Source organism: Budorcas taxicolor, chromosome 2 (assembly GCF_023091745.1).
Source record: "Budorcas taxicolor isolate Tak-1 chromosome 2, Takin1.1, whole genome shotgun sequence".
Classification (NCBI taxonomy): Eukaryota; Metazoa; Chordata; class Mammalia; order Artiodactyla; family Bovidae; genus Budorcas; species Budorcas taxicolor.
The window spans coordinates 78,633,232-78,650,450 of record NC_068911.1 but is presented as its reverse complement, the minus strand read 5'-3'; the positions used below and the strand labels follow the sequence as shown (position 1 = coordinate 78,650,450).

Genomic DNA, 17,219 nt, shown 5'->3' with positions numbered 1-17,219 from the left:
TCACAAGAGTCCAGGATTTCTTAAGACAACAGCATGTGGGAGACAGTACCTTGGTCGGTGCGGCCATCATGAAGGGTGGAAATGGGGAGGCCTGGGCCTGTGCACAGGATGAAACAAAAGCATGGCTTAGTTTTAAAATAACATTTAGCTTTCAATAAGAATTGCTGGTTGTATTTATGATTACTGTCAAGCTCAGTTACCTCTTTTACTTATGCAACTATTTTTTTTCCTCCCATAAAGAAGTAAACATCCCCTTTTAAGTTGCATTCAAACAATACATGAGACCAGAGCCCAGTCAAAGAACAGACATAAGAGAAGTATATATTTCCAAGAGTGATCCTAAATAGTCAGTATCTAATTACACAAATGGGCCCCAGAAGCTGCAGTGATAAATGGCCTTCTGGGAAGGTAGGCTATATGGGCCAGTTTTAGCTGTGTCTTTAACTTGACCAATACTCAGATTATATTTTCAATTTTGCTTCTTGGTTCAATGTTCAGTTTAGTTTGGTAGGTATAACTCAGCAACTTCTTTTTCTTTCACTTAATTGCTATGAAAGTTAGTCACACAGTTGTTTCTGACTCTTCGCAATTCCATGGACTGCAGCCTGTCCAGCTTCTCTGTCCATGGAATTCTCCAGGCAAGAGTACTGGAGTGGGTTGCCATTTCCTTCTCCAGGGGATCTTCCTGACCTGGGGATTGAACCCGGGTCTCCTGCATTGCAGGCAGATTCTTTACCAACTGAGCCACTAGGAAAGCCCCCTTAATTGCTATAGGCAGAAATATATCTATACAGAAAATATTTCCTGTTCAATATGCTGAGACAGGACACATTCCCTACGAAACAGAACTAGAAGGAGGTCTGTTTTGTGCACCAAAAGTTCATCTGGGATGCTGTATTAGGATCCCAGCTGTGGGGGAAGAGAAAAAAAGGTGGGATACTGAGGGAAAGTGGGTCGAGGTGCAGTCACAACAGAGACCTCAGCCAACCTCACTGGGAGCTCTGGAGCTGGCTGGCCTTCAGAGTTGTCTTGAATGGAGCCAACTAGTTTGCCTTTTATCTCCCAGAATGGAGTGATTCTTGATTTTGACCTGAGAGAAGAGCGATCTCTGGCCTGGGTGCAGGGGGCCCAGCTGTAAGCTTTTAGCCACCAGCTGTCTCAGCAGCTGGAGAAATGAGGACTCAGTCCTGAAGGTAGGGGATCTGAGTGGCAAACCAGTGTCCACCATATATTTCGACATGGAATTCAGGTTCTCTGTACAGAAATTGGCCTTTTTTTTTTTTTTTTAAATCTTAATTCCCCAGTCAGGGATCTAACTTTTGCTCTCCTGCAGTGCAGTGGAAGCATAGAGTCCCAGTCACTGGACTGCCAGGGAAGTCCAAAAATTGGTCATTTTAACAATATCTGTAAATATTTAAAAAACTATTACTTACTAGAACTATAGAATAAATAATACCTGGAAATATGTTTGTAAAGTTATTAGAAACCCTGGATGTGAGTAGTTCCTTCTTCTGCCTTGTTCCTGACATCTTTCGGCCTTCAGAGAAGATGCTTTGGACTTGCTTCTCAGTGTGCTAGAAGTGTTAAAAGTGGCAGGCCCCATGGGTGAAGCCAGAGGCTGTCTGGTTATACCCATATTTGTATGAGTAATTGTGATTCTGGGGTCTTAGTCCCATTTTCCAGTTAACCTTTATAGGCAATAAAGCTGATATTTTGATTTCCTGCCTGACTCCTCAATCTGACCTGAGAGCGAGGAGAAAGGATATCATTTAATAGGCTCCCTCAAAAACCAGCAATGCTTACTGTGTGGAATCTCAATTTGATAGAATTTGATTTCAGAGATTTTCATTTTGACTAGATTTTCTTCAACATTATTAAAATGTACAAATACATACTATAATTTTTGTTAGCATGTAAGGCAATGAGACATTAATCTGAATTTCTAAACTTTAGTCAAACAGCACCCACCTTATGGGATGTTCGTAGGTGTGCAGTTCCAATAGGGATAACTAGCTTATATCTTTTGTCCAAACTATGACACAAACTAATGACTGACTGCCCTTGAACAAGTGGCCTGAGGGTGTGGTCCTAGTGGCAGAAGTATTCTTTGCACTGCTTTTGTTCCATCAGCATCATCAATATGATTTTACCTACTTCAATCCTATTATCTGGGATTTACTCACCATCTCTCTCGGAGAGTTTGAAGTTACATAATGAAGCTTTACTCTTAGTCCTAAAGGGGAAGATTTCAAGGTTTTTCCTATGATGGTGCAGTGACTCATTTTACTGGAGCTTCAAAAACACCAGACGATGTGATGCTTCCCACACAGTATATTTTTTGCTAAATGGGAAATTACCATACTGCCGAGGAAGAGTGAGTGTGGAAAAGTCAGGCGATTCAAGTTCCAGAAAGGAGTCTTTCACCAACTTTTGATGAGAGATTAGTATTTGATTTTTTACTCTTCAGGGGGTACTTAGGCTCAAGCAGATCTTAGGAAGACACTAAGAAGTGGTATAGTGCTTTCAGAAAGCATTAAAGTACTGTACAAATGCGGAATACATAGAATATAAATGCGTTTGTATGAGTAGGGTCACTGATGTCTTTATCAGTAAATATATCAGCATAAAGGGCTTCCCTGGTGGCTCAGAAATAAAGAATCTGTCTGTCAATGCAGGAGATGCAGGTTTGATCCCTGGGTCGGGAAGATCACACGGAGAAGAAATTGGCAACCCACTCTAGTATTCTTGTCTGGGAAAACCCATGGACAGAGGAGCCTGGTGTGGTAGTCCATGGGTTGCATAGAGATAGATACAACTTAGCAACTGAACAACAACAACAACAAATATTAGTGTAAAAATGAGGCTTGGGGTACGCTTTGCAAAAAGCAGCAATGTTTCGATCTCCCCTAGTTACCTATGTTCATTCCACAAACATTCTACGTCTATCATGCACTAACCATTCTTTTTTGGCCTTATGAATATAAAGATGAAAGGAAAGTTTATTCTGCCTCCAGGAGAGAAAATAGACAACCAGATGATTCAGGACAGTTATTTCAATGATACCCTGTGCCTGGCATGTAAGCTTCAATATATGCTGCATGAATACGTAGCTTGAGATGAAAAATGTTGCACAGAAATTGAGAGGGACATTTAACGTATACCTTGAAATGCTGTAACCACAATTAGCACGTATGGTCATGAACAACAATCTTCTGACTTTACAGAGATGCCAAAGACCAAACCTTTTGTGAAAGTGTTGTATTAAAGTGGTATCTTGTGCCATCTTGAAGGAAGCATTTGAATTAAAATGCTTACTCATTTTCACATAGTCAAAAGCGCTGGGGTGAGGTTCTGGGCCCAGATGATTGGACTGAAGAAGAGGCATGTCAGGGTAACCTTTCTTTTGGCAAGTAAAGGGAACCTCAGGGTCCTCTACACTGAGCAGGGATTGAAATCAGTCAGAGATTCTGTTTATATTCTGAGCTGCCCACCAAATACCAGTGTCTGGTGTCACACCAGAAACAAGAATGGGATATGTTTTTTAATAGCTCCCTTTTGTTTTCTGTCCACCCTCAACTCACAAGGAAACTCAGGGATTAATAGTGGTGGGGGAAGGGGTGTCAGAACAGAGAATGGAGGAGTAGATATGTTTCAGATCAGTTTTCCAAAATCCCCATAATGACTAGCAAGGACCTAACATATTTCAATGATTTACTGGTTGCCTAACCCAACTTTGCTATGTGTTCAAGATACAGATGAAAGGTTATGCATAAAATAAAATTATCTGGATAGAAATTATTTGTTAAATGGACATATAACCAAAACAACCAGGAAACATCTAGTATATTTTATGAGCTTTTTTTTTTAATCCTTGGATGAATTACTTATTATGTTTCTCAAATTTAGAAAGGATATACTAGGTGACAAAAGCTTATTTTCCATACCCATGGAAGCTACAGTTCAAAGAATTGCTGGCCTCCAAGACAAACAGCTCAGATTTCTTTCCCTGGCTATAGGAGACTGTCATTTCTCCAAGCAAATGGGGCTGAAATCCAGGAACCATTTTATCAGAGGATGCTTCTTTTTATGATATTGCTCTCACAATACAATGTCATGGTGCTGTGGTACATGGTGGGTACGAGGTTGGGATTTACAGCCAAGGAACTCTTACTCCCATCTGGCTCTGATGCTTACCAGCAGTGTGGACCTTTTACAAAAGGTCTGTTTCCTCAACTGCAAAAAATGGAGATAATAATGCGTTCCTATCCTCCTTACATTTTTTTCCCGTAAGCATTAGATAAGATAAGGCAGATAAGGTCCTCACATATAACAGGTGCTCAATAACCTGTAGTTAAGGATTGATCAGATAATGATGACAAGGACAAGGAAAGAGGCAGAGAAGGGTAGAGCCTGTGTTAGGTCCGTTACCTACCGTAGCAGACGAGTGTGTAGTACTTGGCATAGTCGCTGAAACTTGCTGTGTAATATTGGCACCTTTTTCTCCTTAGATGGCAAGTAATGCACTTCTTACTTGGAGAATGGCTTCCAATGCTAATTCTGGAGGGAAATGAAAATAAAACTAAAAGCTGGAATTTTGAGATTGTATTTATCAAAATGTACTACTCCGTGCAAAATGACTGATTTACATATTAACATCAAGCTCACTATTTTTCTGTTGCCAATATCATTTAAAGTAAAGGGGACAACCACAGTATTTTGATTTATCTGATCTTCAATCCGTCTTCGCCTGAATAGGCACAGATGTTGACGGAGAAGCCCTTGGCGGTTTTCTGGCGGTGGGAAAAATATCTAGCACCTCAAACGGGAGCGAGGTAGCCACTTCTTATAGCTATCAATCTCTTACTTTACAAAGTGGCTGAGAATGCATAGTTCTTTCATATCTCATGTACCATCTCTCTCCCATCGGCTCAAAGCAAGTCATGTTAAAAGAACTCACACATTATATGAATAAATACAATGCCTGGTATACAGTACTAACTTAATGAATGTGTATTACATGAATTTTCTCAATTACCTCCACACATTAGTGTGCTCCCATGGCAAAACAGACAAAGATTTGGGCAGTTTTACCAAAAAAGGGATCTCTTGTCTTTATCATATATCTAGAAGGGGAAATTAGTAATAAGCCACAAACATGATTCTCAATAGCTCTCATGCCCTTCATTTTATTTGGCAGGAAATCTGGGTTCATGGAAGCTCTTCTTGGAAATGCCCCCCCCCCCCCCCCCCACCCAAATGGCCCTACACAAGCCAACCTGTACCTACCACACTGGCCCAACTCTCTGAGTAACTGGCTTTAACATACAACTTCCCAGACCTTACCCCAAACCCTCAGAGTCTCATCTGGGGAGGACCAGGTGGTTTTATGCCAGGATGCAGCCAGAGGCGGAGTCCTGATGTGGCTGGTAAGTGTACCTGCGGCCACTGCAGTGTTCCTTCTGCTGCTGCCCCTGACATTGCCTTGAGCATGGTAGAGGGTGATCAGAGTCATTGCTATCATCAGAGGGGGATTCTTCTCAACATATGAAAAGCTATGGTCCAGAAGCAAACAGAGGAATGCAGCAGAAGGAAGAATTCATTTTCTCACTACAGTTAGTAGCATTCACATTTATATTTTGGTGTGATCTTGGAAAACATTAGTAGGCGGTTAGCAATAAAGGGTCAAGTTCAGAATGCCCAGGTATAAATCCTGGCCCAACAACATCACTGACTGCATAGAGTTGTTGTTGTGATTAAATGAAATTACATATATAAAGCAGATAAAAATGTGCAAGGCCTATAGCAGACCACCAACCCATGGAAGCTATTGTTTTCACTTCCATATCCAGAAGGGACTGTTAAGGGCACCATTTCAATCACCAAGAGGGCCATAAACTAAAACACTAATATATGAACAGAGATGACTTCCTTCTAATCATAATAGTCTCAAAGCAAGTCATGTTAAAGAAATCACACATTACAGGAATAAACACAATGCATGGTATACAGTAGTAACTTGATGAATGTGTGTTACATGAATTTTCTCAATTGCCTCTAAATTTAGTTGAAATGTTTAAGGCCATGTTTATATCAGCATTAAAATTTCTTAATTTTTCTTTTTGAAAACATTTGGTTAGCTAGTATGTTAGGGGGCATATATTTTATAGTGATGTAGTATACACATTCTCTGAATATTTTAATTCATAAATTAATTTTATTACATTTCAGCTTTTTAAAAATATTTTATACATTCTGAGGACTCTGATAAGATTTTTACTCAAATTTCAATATATGAAAATATTAGAATGACTTGACATAAATTACCTATAGATATTTCTTCTTCCAGGGTAACCTTCAAATTCATTGCTAGAATAAAACCTGAAAATATATTCAGAAGTTATCAGATAATTATTGATGGCTAAATGGTGATAGAATTGTTAATATATTACTAATATAATAAATAGTATAGTCCAACTTTAATGGAATGAAGCAATTAATTGGCACTTATGTACACAGATTGCTGCTGTTTATACTTCTGAATTTTATGTACATACTCTGACTTATATATATATAATATATTTACACAAATATATTTATAAATTATAGGAGAAACATTAAATTATGTTGAGTATTCTTTTTTGGTTAAGCTAGGATGTTTGATTAATATCACCTCTTTCCTTTCCATAATTAACAGTTTACTGATTTCTTTGTGCTAAACTATTTAATTTTGTCTATGATTTTGAACATGTTTAGAATTTATTTTACAGAAGCACTGACAGTAGATCACTTTTTTATAAATCAGGAAACTCATCTACCCAAGGATTCCACACAAAGGGGCATGCTAATTTACCCAGAAGCAAAACAAGTCACAAGAGAGCATGCTTATTACTTGAGTATCTCGGTCCCAGTTCTAACCTGTCTTAACAAAGTGGGAAATCCAATTTAATGGGCATGATTTTCTCCTCTGTGAGTTCATCTGAATATAACAAAATAACTGACATTTAATTTTTAGGAAGAGCACAATAAAGTGTTAAAATTTTTAGGTTTGGTTTCTTATTTTTAATTCTCAGAACTTTTCATTCACCCAAGTACTTATATATCCTCACTGAAATAACGACTTTGTTATTCCCAGTTAAAGGCACCAGTGTGTGTGTTCATTGTGTCTGAATCCTTGGGACCCCATGGACTGTAGCCGCCAAGCTCTCTGTCCATGGGATTTTCTAGGTGAGAATACCGACGTGGGTTGCCACCTCCCCTTCCAGGGGATTTTCCCAGCCTATGGATAGAATTTGTGTCTTCTGCATTAGCAGGTAGATTCTTTACCACTGAGTCACCTGGGAAAACCCCCAGTAAAAGGAAAAGGCAACAGAATACACCTAATTCCTACTATTAACTTTACCTTCTAAACCAGCATCCTGCTAAATGTCTTTACTGACTTCATAGGATTCCAAACATCACTATACTTGCTCTTCCCACATCATCTCAAACTACCTGTGAATAAACTACTCAGATTTTTCCAAACTGCCTCCTACAGGTTTTTGTTACGTCAAAGGTTTCACAACTGTCTCTGTCTCTAACACTTGGAGCCCACATTCCCTCTTTCCCTTCCCTTTTCCCTCACAGCCACTGACTTACCTTTCCAGCCTCTGTCTCTCTTCACTGTCTGTCTACCCTTCCGCTCATTCATTTGACTATGCGCCAGGCACTATCCCATGTTCCAAAGATTTAAAAAATAGAGACATAATTTTCCCTTGGAGTCTGCGTTTCATTGCCACTATTCTAGTTCAGGCTTCCGTCCCCTCAGGCCTAGATTATGACCATACCAGGGTCTTCCTGCCTTCAGTTTCCCCCTACCTCCTAAATATATTATTCCTGAAATCTCCCATTAGGTTTTATCTTGTTGCTCATCTTACACGGGCAGTTTTAGTGGCTGCTCCATGTAATGGCTAAACTCCTTTGCTGACAGTTTAAAGAATTCCATGGATTGGCAACAAGTTTCTAAAAAAATTTTATCCAGTGAAGCTGGACTAATCTTTCTCTTTTGTTCTTAGAATTCAAGCTAATGGCAGGGAAGTTACAAGAGAGTGCCCTAGATTTGGATTTTATTAGAAGTAAAGGGGGGAAAAAAACTATACATTCTTGATTAGAGATGTTTGATCAAAAATGCTTATTTTAAGATGGTCTATTTAGACAGTACACAGGATGGACTGAAAAGGAAAGACCTAGAAGAAAGAAGCCCCATGATGAGGTTAATAATAAGAATCTTAGATTTAATATATTTTAGGTTTAAATCCTAGTTCTACCACTAACTAGGTAGCCTTGCCCAAGTTAATTAAATTTCCAAGTATCAGCTTTCTCATCTGTAAAACTGGGATTATCATTTCTATTTTATATTATGTGGTACACAGCAATCACTTAATAAATAATAGCTATTACAGATAATCTCAAACTTATACAACAATGAATCACTGCAAGAATGTTTCTTATCAAGGGGCTGCCCTCATGGACTTCTGAATCTAGCTTATTGCTTCAAGTGCTAGAGGGAAAATTTGTCTTTAGGACCAGTTATTATTCTAAAACTTTTATACTTTTAATGTAATTATATACCAACTATCAGAAGAGAAATAACCACCTACTAAATGTTCTTTCCAAAAAAGGAAATTGTGTTGACTAATTACTAAAGAATGTGTAATTTTAATGAAACCACAGCTGTCTGAACTACACTTTAGAATAAGTAACGAAAATGCTCTTAACTGGAAGCAGTGGTGCTGTAGATTTCATCCGTCCATCAGTGCCAATTAAAACCTGAATGGTGCATCAAGCTTCATGCAATACTTACAGTGAATCCTGTGTTACTCTGAATATATTTATGGCCTCCCACTTGCCACTTGTAATTTGAATAGCATTTTCCTATAAAAAGACAAACATTATGTTGTGTGAAGCTGAGCGTTATTTGAGCAACCTCAAGTGAATGATCTTTCAGGAGATAAATCTTGGAAGGAACATACCACAGTGTCTTTGATATAGTGAATATGTTTGTAGCCATCCTTGTCGCTAAATATTTTGTAGTATGAAATGGTATCATGGCTGAACACTGGTGTTGAAACAAAGAACTGAAAGAAATGAACAGAGGTTATATTCAGGAGACAAACCAAACTAAAATGATTGATTTTTTTTAAAGCCATGTGTAGTTACAATTATCGGGACCAGAAAGTCTTGCCTCCCCTGCCTTCCAGCACTCACACCCTAGATGCCTTCCTTTCAAATGGACAGCTCTTCTCATGCTTCTAACAGGCACTTATACATTCCAAATACTGCTTAATTGCTACTACATATCCTTGGGTTTATATTGCTTAGTTTGAATTTCTGTATTCTGAGATTACATGGTTTGACCTAGTTAAATAAAATTCACAAACGAATGTTGATGTTTAACCAAGTCAAACTTCAAAATGTTATATTTGACCAAAATGTGACTCTTCTGAATGCCGATAGCCTCTTGTAATTCTTGATTTGTTTGATGTCAAGCACCTAATACTGACGATGCGATAAAGACATTTTAAAGATTAAAATATCACGAACTGCTAGTCACAGCTTTTAATGGCAGAAAGGGACTTCTGGACTTGAGAGAAAAATGTAACCAATGACAAGACAACGAAAGGTGTACTCCTTGAGCTTAGGGAACAGACCAAACCTCACTGTTCACCTCTGACCTCTTCCCAGGGCCCATGCTCACCACCTGCAGGGAACTGCTTAAGAACCTACGGAGTTTCTGCCACAGGTCTAGTGTGTCCTGAACAGAGCAAGCTACAACTCAGCTTCCTGAAAGGTACAGATATTTAAAGTCCTGTAAATGTCCTGACATCAGATTTTAGATTTTTTTTCTCCCATTAGAAAAAGAGATTCATTATACATTTGCTGGTTTCCTTTTTTTTATCCTGGTCATTGAGTGGAGGAAGGATAGTAACGTGGTGAAGGGGCTCCATGAGGAAAGAGCTATTTTACATCATCAGATCAGTTCAGTTCAGTTCATTCGTTCAGTTGCTCAGTCGTGTCCGACTCTTTGCGACCCCATGAATTGCAGCAGTAGATATTCCCACAGTTATTCCAAACTAGATTTCTTAGCACGAGTGCTTCCACATGACAGTGTTAACACATTCAGATCCTTTACAATTGTCCAAGCAACAACAATCAAAAGACTACAGGTATCTTTCAGCTACAAACACCCAATTTGCTGACACTCATCTTGCTGGGACACACTTTACAGCAAAGTGAGAATAAGGGAAGTAGTTGTAGGTATTTTTAATGATGATCCTATATGTAATTTGACATAATGTTTTTTAATACAAGTCATGATTATGATTGAATGATATTAAAATGTAACTTTTTGATGTGGTATCTGTGGGGTCTAACTGCTGCTAAGTCACTTCAGTCGTGTCTGACTCTGTGCAACTGCATAGACGGCAGCCCACTAGGCTCCCCCGTCCCTGGGATTCTCCAGGCAAGAACACTGGAGTGGGTTGCCATTTCCTTCTCCAATGAAATGCATGAACATGAAAAGTGAAAGTGAAGTCACTCAGTCGTGTCTGACTCTTAGCCACCGCATGGACTGCAGGCCACCAGGCTCCTCCATCCATGGGATTTTCCAGGCAAGACTACTGGAGTGGGGTGCCATTGCCTTGTCCAGTGAGGTCTAACTAGTGTCCCCCAAATTCTTTTCCACCTAACCCAGAAGATAACTGTTATGGATTGAACGTTTCTGTTCCCCCAAATTCATATATTGAAACTCAACCCCTATTAAGATAGTATTTGGTATCAAGAGGTGGGGGCCTTGGGAGGTAATTAGGATTCGATGAGGTCATAAGGGTACAGCTCCCACGAATGGGATTAGCCCATTTACGAGAATTACCGGAGAGTGTCCTCCCGCTGCTCTGCTCTCCGCCATGGAAGATACAACAAGAAGTTGACAGAAGAGCGCTCTCACCAGAACCTGACTATGCTGGCATCCTCACCTCAGACTTCCAGCCTCCGGAACCGTGAGAAATGACTTTCTGTTGTTTATAAGCCACTCAGTGTAGGATACATTGTTATGACAGCTCAAACAGAGTAGGATAATGACCTATTTGAAAATAGCATTTTCACGGGTGTAATCAAGGTTAAGAACTGAGATGTGATCGTAGTGGATCCAAGTTGGCCCTAGAGCCAATGATTGGGGTCCTCATAAGCAGAGATGAAGGTGCAAAGAGACCCAGGGGAGTAGGTCATGTGAAGATGAAAGCAGGGGTTGGGGCTGGTGGAGTTCCAGCCAAGGAAGTCCAAGGATTGCCAGGAGACCAGAAGCTGGAAGAAGTGAGAAAGGATTCTTCCCTGGAGACATCTAAGTATGGCCCCACCAACCCCTTGACTTTGGACTTCTAGCCTCCAGAATGATGAAAGAATGAATTTTTGTTGTTTTAAGCCAAGTTTGTGGTAGTTTTTTACAGATACCCTAGGAAACTAATATGGTGTCCCTATCTCTTTGGCATAAAAATGATGTTTTTAATAAAATAAAAAATGGAATAATGAGAAACTTCTGCTCCTTACATGAGACACTAATCATAAGACCAGTTCTGGTAGGATTCTGGGTATTGACTCAGTGAAATTGAAAGCCAGGAGGCCCCTGAATAGGAAATTCTGATTTGCAATTTTGTGGTAGGAATTTCATTAGTAGTGGCCTGAAAAATCATTCTTTCATTTTAGAATGACGCTTCACCCTCTCAGCCAAGTGATTCCTTATTAGTAAACACTTTACAGTGTCCCCCTCTCCCCATCAAGATGAAAGATGAAAATTGGCTCCACATTTTCTCAACCACTGTAATGGAACTGGGATCACAAATACTATAAGGTACCTTAGTGAAAAAAACACTCAACTTTACATCTGCAGAGAGTTAAGGAACTCTAAAAATGGCTTAGTTCCAGATTAAAATAGAAAATTTCATTTTCATTGAAAACAGAAAATAAGAGGGCAGAACATTATGTTTCAAGATAGTAGAATCAGGCAAACAGGAAGAATATTTTTGTTAGGCAAAGTCTGTTATCTTCTCCCCTTTAATTGCACACATCCAGGACAGATGCTTTAGATGAACAGGTAACTTGGGTGAGGTAAAGAGAGTGTAAAATATTTCCGCATTCACTCTGCCAGAGTGAGATCCATAATGCATCCTGAGTTAAGTGCTCTGGCAGCAAGTCACGCCTGGGCCCTAGATAACCACATGTCACTAGGTGGTCCTCAGTTTAACAAGACATCCTCACGGCTCCCTTTATCATGCTTAGATGTGCTGATAAACTCCTCATCTCTACTTACAAAGTCATTTAAAATATTTTTCTTGGAAGGTAAAATGATTTAACACCAGTTAATTTTTTGCCACAGATGGTAAATAACCTGCTTATGGAAGGCTGATGCCTAAACTGAGTCCACATTTAGTCAAAGGCACAGACTTTCAAGCATCAAGTAGAGCATCCATTTATCTAAGGCACAGGATTTCACTAACCACTCAAATGTGATGCGGTGTATGGCTTAATTATTTTTAAATGATTTAAATGTGGCTTTGCATCCTAAACATTATGTGTTTAGTATTTGTTCTTCACATTTTAGTGGTTAAACACTATTAATAGAGTCTTTGATTAAGTCTTCCTTGTCTGCTCTCCACAGGACAAAAAAAAAAAAATTATTTGAAGTGAATTTGTTGTTATTTTTCTGATAAAATACCAAAGAAGAAATTAGAGTATTTCCCCCAAATTAAGACACAATATTTCATGCGGAAGAAAAGGAAGTGACAAGTAAAGTTCTCAAGGAAGTATTTGCTAGTTTTCTGCCTGAATTAATAGGTAAACTGCCATTTAGTCTCTTTTCTAGTTCATAGGTGATCTCTGAAGGGCTTTTTCATTTTAAACCTCTTTGACAAATACTAAAGGAAAAACTGATCTAAAATTGCTCTTTAAATTTATATTAATATGACTAGCCTGTACACTTTATCTAAAACCCTCATAAATATTATTTGAACAGATGTCTGAAAAACAAATATTTCTAGGTTACTTCTGGGTAATTTTATTAAGCCACTGGTTTGATTATGGGTCAAAGGAAGCTATGCAGCACATTATGACATATGAGCTATGACTATATAAAGTCATGACTCCAAAAGGCTTGTCAGGACTTATAAAATCTAATGAATGGCCCCCTTGAAAATAGCTGCCTTGGGGAAGTGTGGACTTACTCTTGAAAACCGTCACTTCAAAAAATTTTCCACAATTCTTCTAATATTCAGAAAGTTAATGACTATTGGATACATTTGGAGAGATTGAGATTAGCACACAGGAAAACTATTTTTTCCCAATAGAATTCTAAAACTATAGATTTTATAATGATCTAGTGTAAAATCATATTTTGCAGATACATATTTCATTTATTCACTAGATTTATTTTGGCATAATTTTTGATTTAATGTAGAGACCTCATTCTCCGTCAAAGGGCATGTATGCGCTTCCACTGAGGGTATTTAAAACAATGTTCAAAAACTTTAGAAGGCAATTCATTCATTCATTCAGCTATTGTTTGCTGGGATTACAAGACTGGTGCTATACAGACTATAAAAATTTATAAGATACAACTGTCCTCAACTTGCTTATAAACAGATTTCAAAACATGCATTTTAAAGTAGTTCAGAGTGTTCTGAATGGTGCCAGTATTTTCAGAATAAATGTGTATGGATTCCTAAGATCATGTCTTTGATAAGATTGCTGGTATCATGGTTTATCTATTTGTAAAATCACATCATTCATATTACTTTATAGAAACTCTAGCTATATCATTATCATGGAGAATACAACTAAAGATATTTTCAAGTATTCTTTCTTCTCTCATTCTTTACAGGAAATCTCTATAATGACAGTGAACTCATAAATTAAATTTTTCCCTTTTCTCAAGTTTTCAAATGCTGATTTAGGAATTATCTTTCTGGAAGGCAAGCTTCTGGTTGACCTAGAATCCAAAAACTTTAGAAAATCCTGTTCTTTCACTGACTTCTTTTCTTTTTTCCTGTTACTTATACAATGTTAAAGAGTGAAATAAAATAGGATTTTTTTTTTCTTTTTTTTTTTCCTGAATTACACACTTATCCTTGTTACCTTGTTAGGTGGTGCTAGTGGTAAAGAACCTGCCTGCCGGTGCAGAAGACATAAGAGATGCTGATTTTATCCCTGGGTTGGAAGGATCCAATGGCACCCCACTCCAGTATTCTTGCCTGGAGAATCCCACGGATGGAGAAGCCTGGTAGGCTACAGTGCATGGGGTCGCAAAGAGTCGGACACGACTGAGAGACTTCGCTTTGCTTCGCTTCGCTTTTGGAAGGATCCCCTGGAGGAGGGCAGGGCGACCCACTCCAGTATTCTTGCTTGGAAAATTCCATGGGCAGAGGAGCCCGGTGGGCTACAGTCCATAGGGTCAAAAAGAGTTGGACATAACTGAAGTGACACAGCCTGCACCCATGTACATTTACTTGCATAAAAAAATCAAGTGATAACTATTCTGTAGTTAGGGGCTTCCCTGGTGGCACAGACAGTAAGAATCTGCCTGCAATATGGGAGACTGGGGTTCAATCCCTGGGTCTGGAGGATCCTTTGGAGAAGGAAATGACTATCCACTCCAGTATTCTTGCCTGGAGAAGACCATGGACAGAGGAGCCTGGGGGCTACAGTTCGTGGTGTTGCAAAGAGTCAGATAAGACTAACCCCACAAAATTCTCTTAATGAAAAAAACTGAAGTACCTTTAACTGAAGATAGAAAGTGAATATATGTAAGCTAAAATTACTGGATCTAGGAAAGTATACAAAAAATAATTTTCAATACCTGAAGATGTTTACTTCACTCTCCATCTTAATTTAAATTTTTACAAGACTTAACATCTCAGAATTTACTTCTGAATTCTTTATTGTCCCTTGTCTTGTGTTAATGTGTTAAATTAGATAAGAGTTTCTTTTTTCTTTGCATGTGTCCAAATCTCAGAAGTAGCTTTTCTTTTTTTTACCCAAATGTTAGTTGAATTCAAACACATATTTGTGATAAATGGTAACATTCATACAATATTCATTTATTATTTGTCTTATTTTGTATTCTTTGTATAAGATATAAGATACAATTGATGTTTTCCTAAAACATGATTTAGTTTTGCACAAAATTGTTATAAATCACTGAATAAATCTATCCAAAATAATCCAGATATATATGATTACAAACTGTAACAAAACACATACTTCCCTAACTGATACCACTTTACTTAAAAACTAGAATAAATATGAGTATGTATGAGATTAATCTCCTCATTTATTTATATTAAATATAATGAGAGGTAGGGTTGTCTCTAAACCAAGGATAGCAAATGTAATTATTTTCCCTGGATTCAAATGGCTAAAAGTTATCAAGATTATTTTAAGTAAATCAGGGATTGTGTTCCCTTTTGAAAAATAATATTTATTACATATTTAAAGAAGCAATATTGGCTATAGATATCAGTTGGTTGAAAAAGTTAAGAACAGAACATGAAGTATATGATTCATTCTCAATAGAATTCTAGATATATGGACATTAAAACTGTCTGGCACAAAATTGCTGAAGGGATCACTACCTTTGTGTTTTTTACCTTGTTATTTTTCTATAAAATCAAGTAGTGTCAGTTTGGATACATTTCAAATAGTCCTTTAATAGCTCAGAATTTCATTAAAAGATAAGGAAAAGATAGCAATCATACTCCACCAGCCCATCCAGTTCTGCTTTCTTCTATATGTTCCTGGGTCTAAGAGGAAAAAAGAAAAAAAAAAACATCAAATGAAACACAGTATTAAGAGGACAGTTTTTCCTAAATATAACCTGGACATTTGAACAAGTTAAGCTGGCTGGTCAGAGTGTACTACTGTTGGTCAACCAACTACATACTTGAGTTGAAGATGACTAGATTCAAAATCTTATACAACATCACTGTCGCATACATAAGGATGATCTGAGGGCTGTATCTTATTGCAAATCATTCATAATTCTGGCTAAATTTTCCATAAGTCAGTGACTGGAATTATGACAATATCCATGGAGACCTACCACAAACCAAACTGTTGTCATGTAGGTAAAAAGGCATTTCCCAGTGGAATTTAGGTTAAATATTTTTGCCTTTCCTCAATCTTACAAAGTAGCTAGAAATCTTAAAATTTGCACTGAATCTTATTTTTGGTATATACTTGAGGATAGTACAATAAATCCTTTATTGAACAAATACTTAATAAGCCTAAAAATGAGTAGAATTTTATAAACAGTTAAATGGAAAATATTCTAGATGAAATAAATAGCATAGAGATGAGGCTAGCTTAGAAAACCACAAGTGGCTCAAGCTGAGTGGGGCCTGACTGTGGGAAAGAATTAGAAGATAAGGGAGAATGTAGGGGCATCAGCAAAATCATGGAGGAAATTTTATGCCACAATTAGGAAGTTTGGATTTCTCCACTGGATAATACATCCTTTGAAAGTTTTCAAAATCACAATTTGAAAAATATAATTGTGAACATGATACAGAGAATAGATAAGAAGTGGGTAACATAGTGGGAGGCTTCCCTGGTGGCTCAGCAGTAAAAAAATCTGCCTCCAATGCAGGAGATGTTGATTTGATCCCTGGGTTGGGAAGATCCCCTGGGGAAGGAAATGGCAACCTGCTCCAGTATTCTTGCCTGGAGAATCCCATGGACAGATGAGCCTGGCGGGTTACAGTCTTTGGGGTCACAAAAAGAGTCAGCCATGATTTAGCAACTAAATAACGACATTGAAATGTTTGGAAAAAAGATGCTGAAGACCCAAATCTAGACAGTGGTAGTGAGGGTGGAGTAGAGCAGATGTAGCCAGAGATATATAAAAGTTCAAATCCTCAGAATGAATTTGTGGGGCAATTTTCTTGTATTAGATAAAAATCACCTAGGAGAGTAACAGGGTGTTGGAACAGAGACTTAAGATAATTAGCAATCATTTACCTTCTGGTTTTGCTAGAACTTCAGGTAGGCTACATTTCCTAGGCCCCCATCCACTTGGATGTGGTCATGTGTAAGTTCTAACCCATAGCTTTCAAGCAAAAGTAACTGGTACTACTTCTATGTCTTACCTATAAAACCCTGTCATACATATCCTCCATTCTTTTTTCACTCCCTTGCTG

At 38.1% G+C, this 17,219-nt stretch overlaps 1 protein-coding gene across 1 annotated transcript in view; it reads right to left on the bottom strand.

The window, feature by feature from the left end:
- FAP (fibroblast activation protein alpha) overlaps positions 1-17,219 on the bottom strand; it is an 80,436-nt gene that overhangs the window by 28,188 nt on the left and 35,029 nt on the right. Inside the window, 6 exon segments of the mRNA XM_052663568.1 lie at positions 50-97; positions 4,433-4,557; positions 6,325-6,378; positions 8,840-8,910; positions 9,009-9,113; positions 15,780-15,824. Coding sequence (XP_052519528.1) covers positions 50-97; positions 4,433-4,557; positions 6,325-6,378; positions 8,840-8,910; positions 9,009-9,113; positions 15,780-15,824 — 448 coding nt within the window.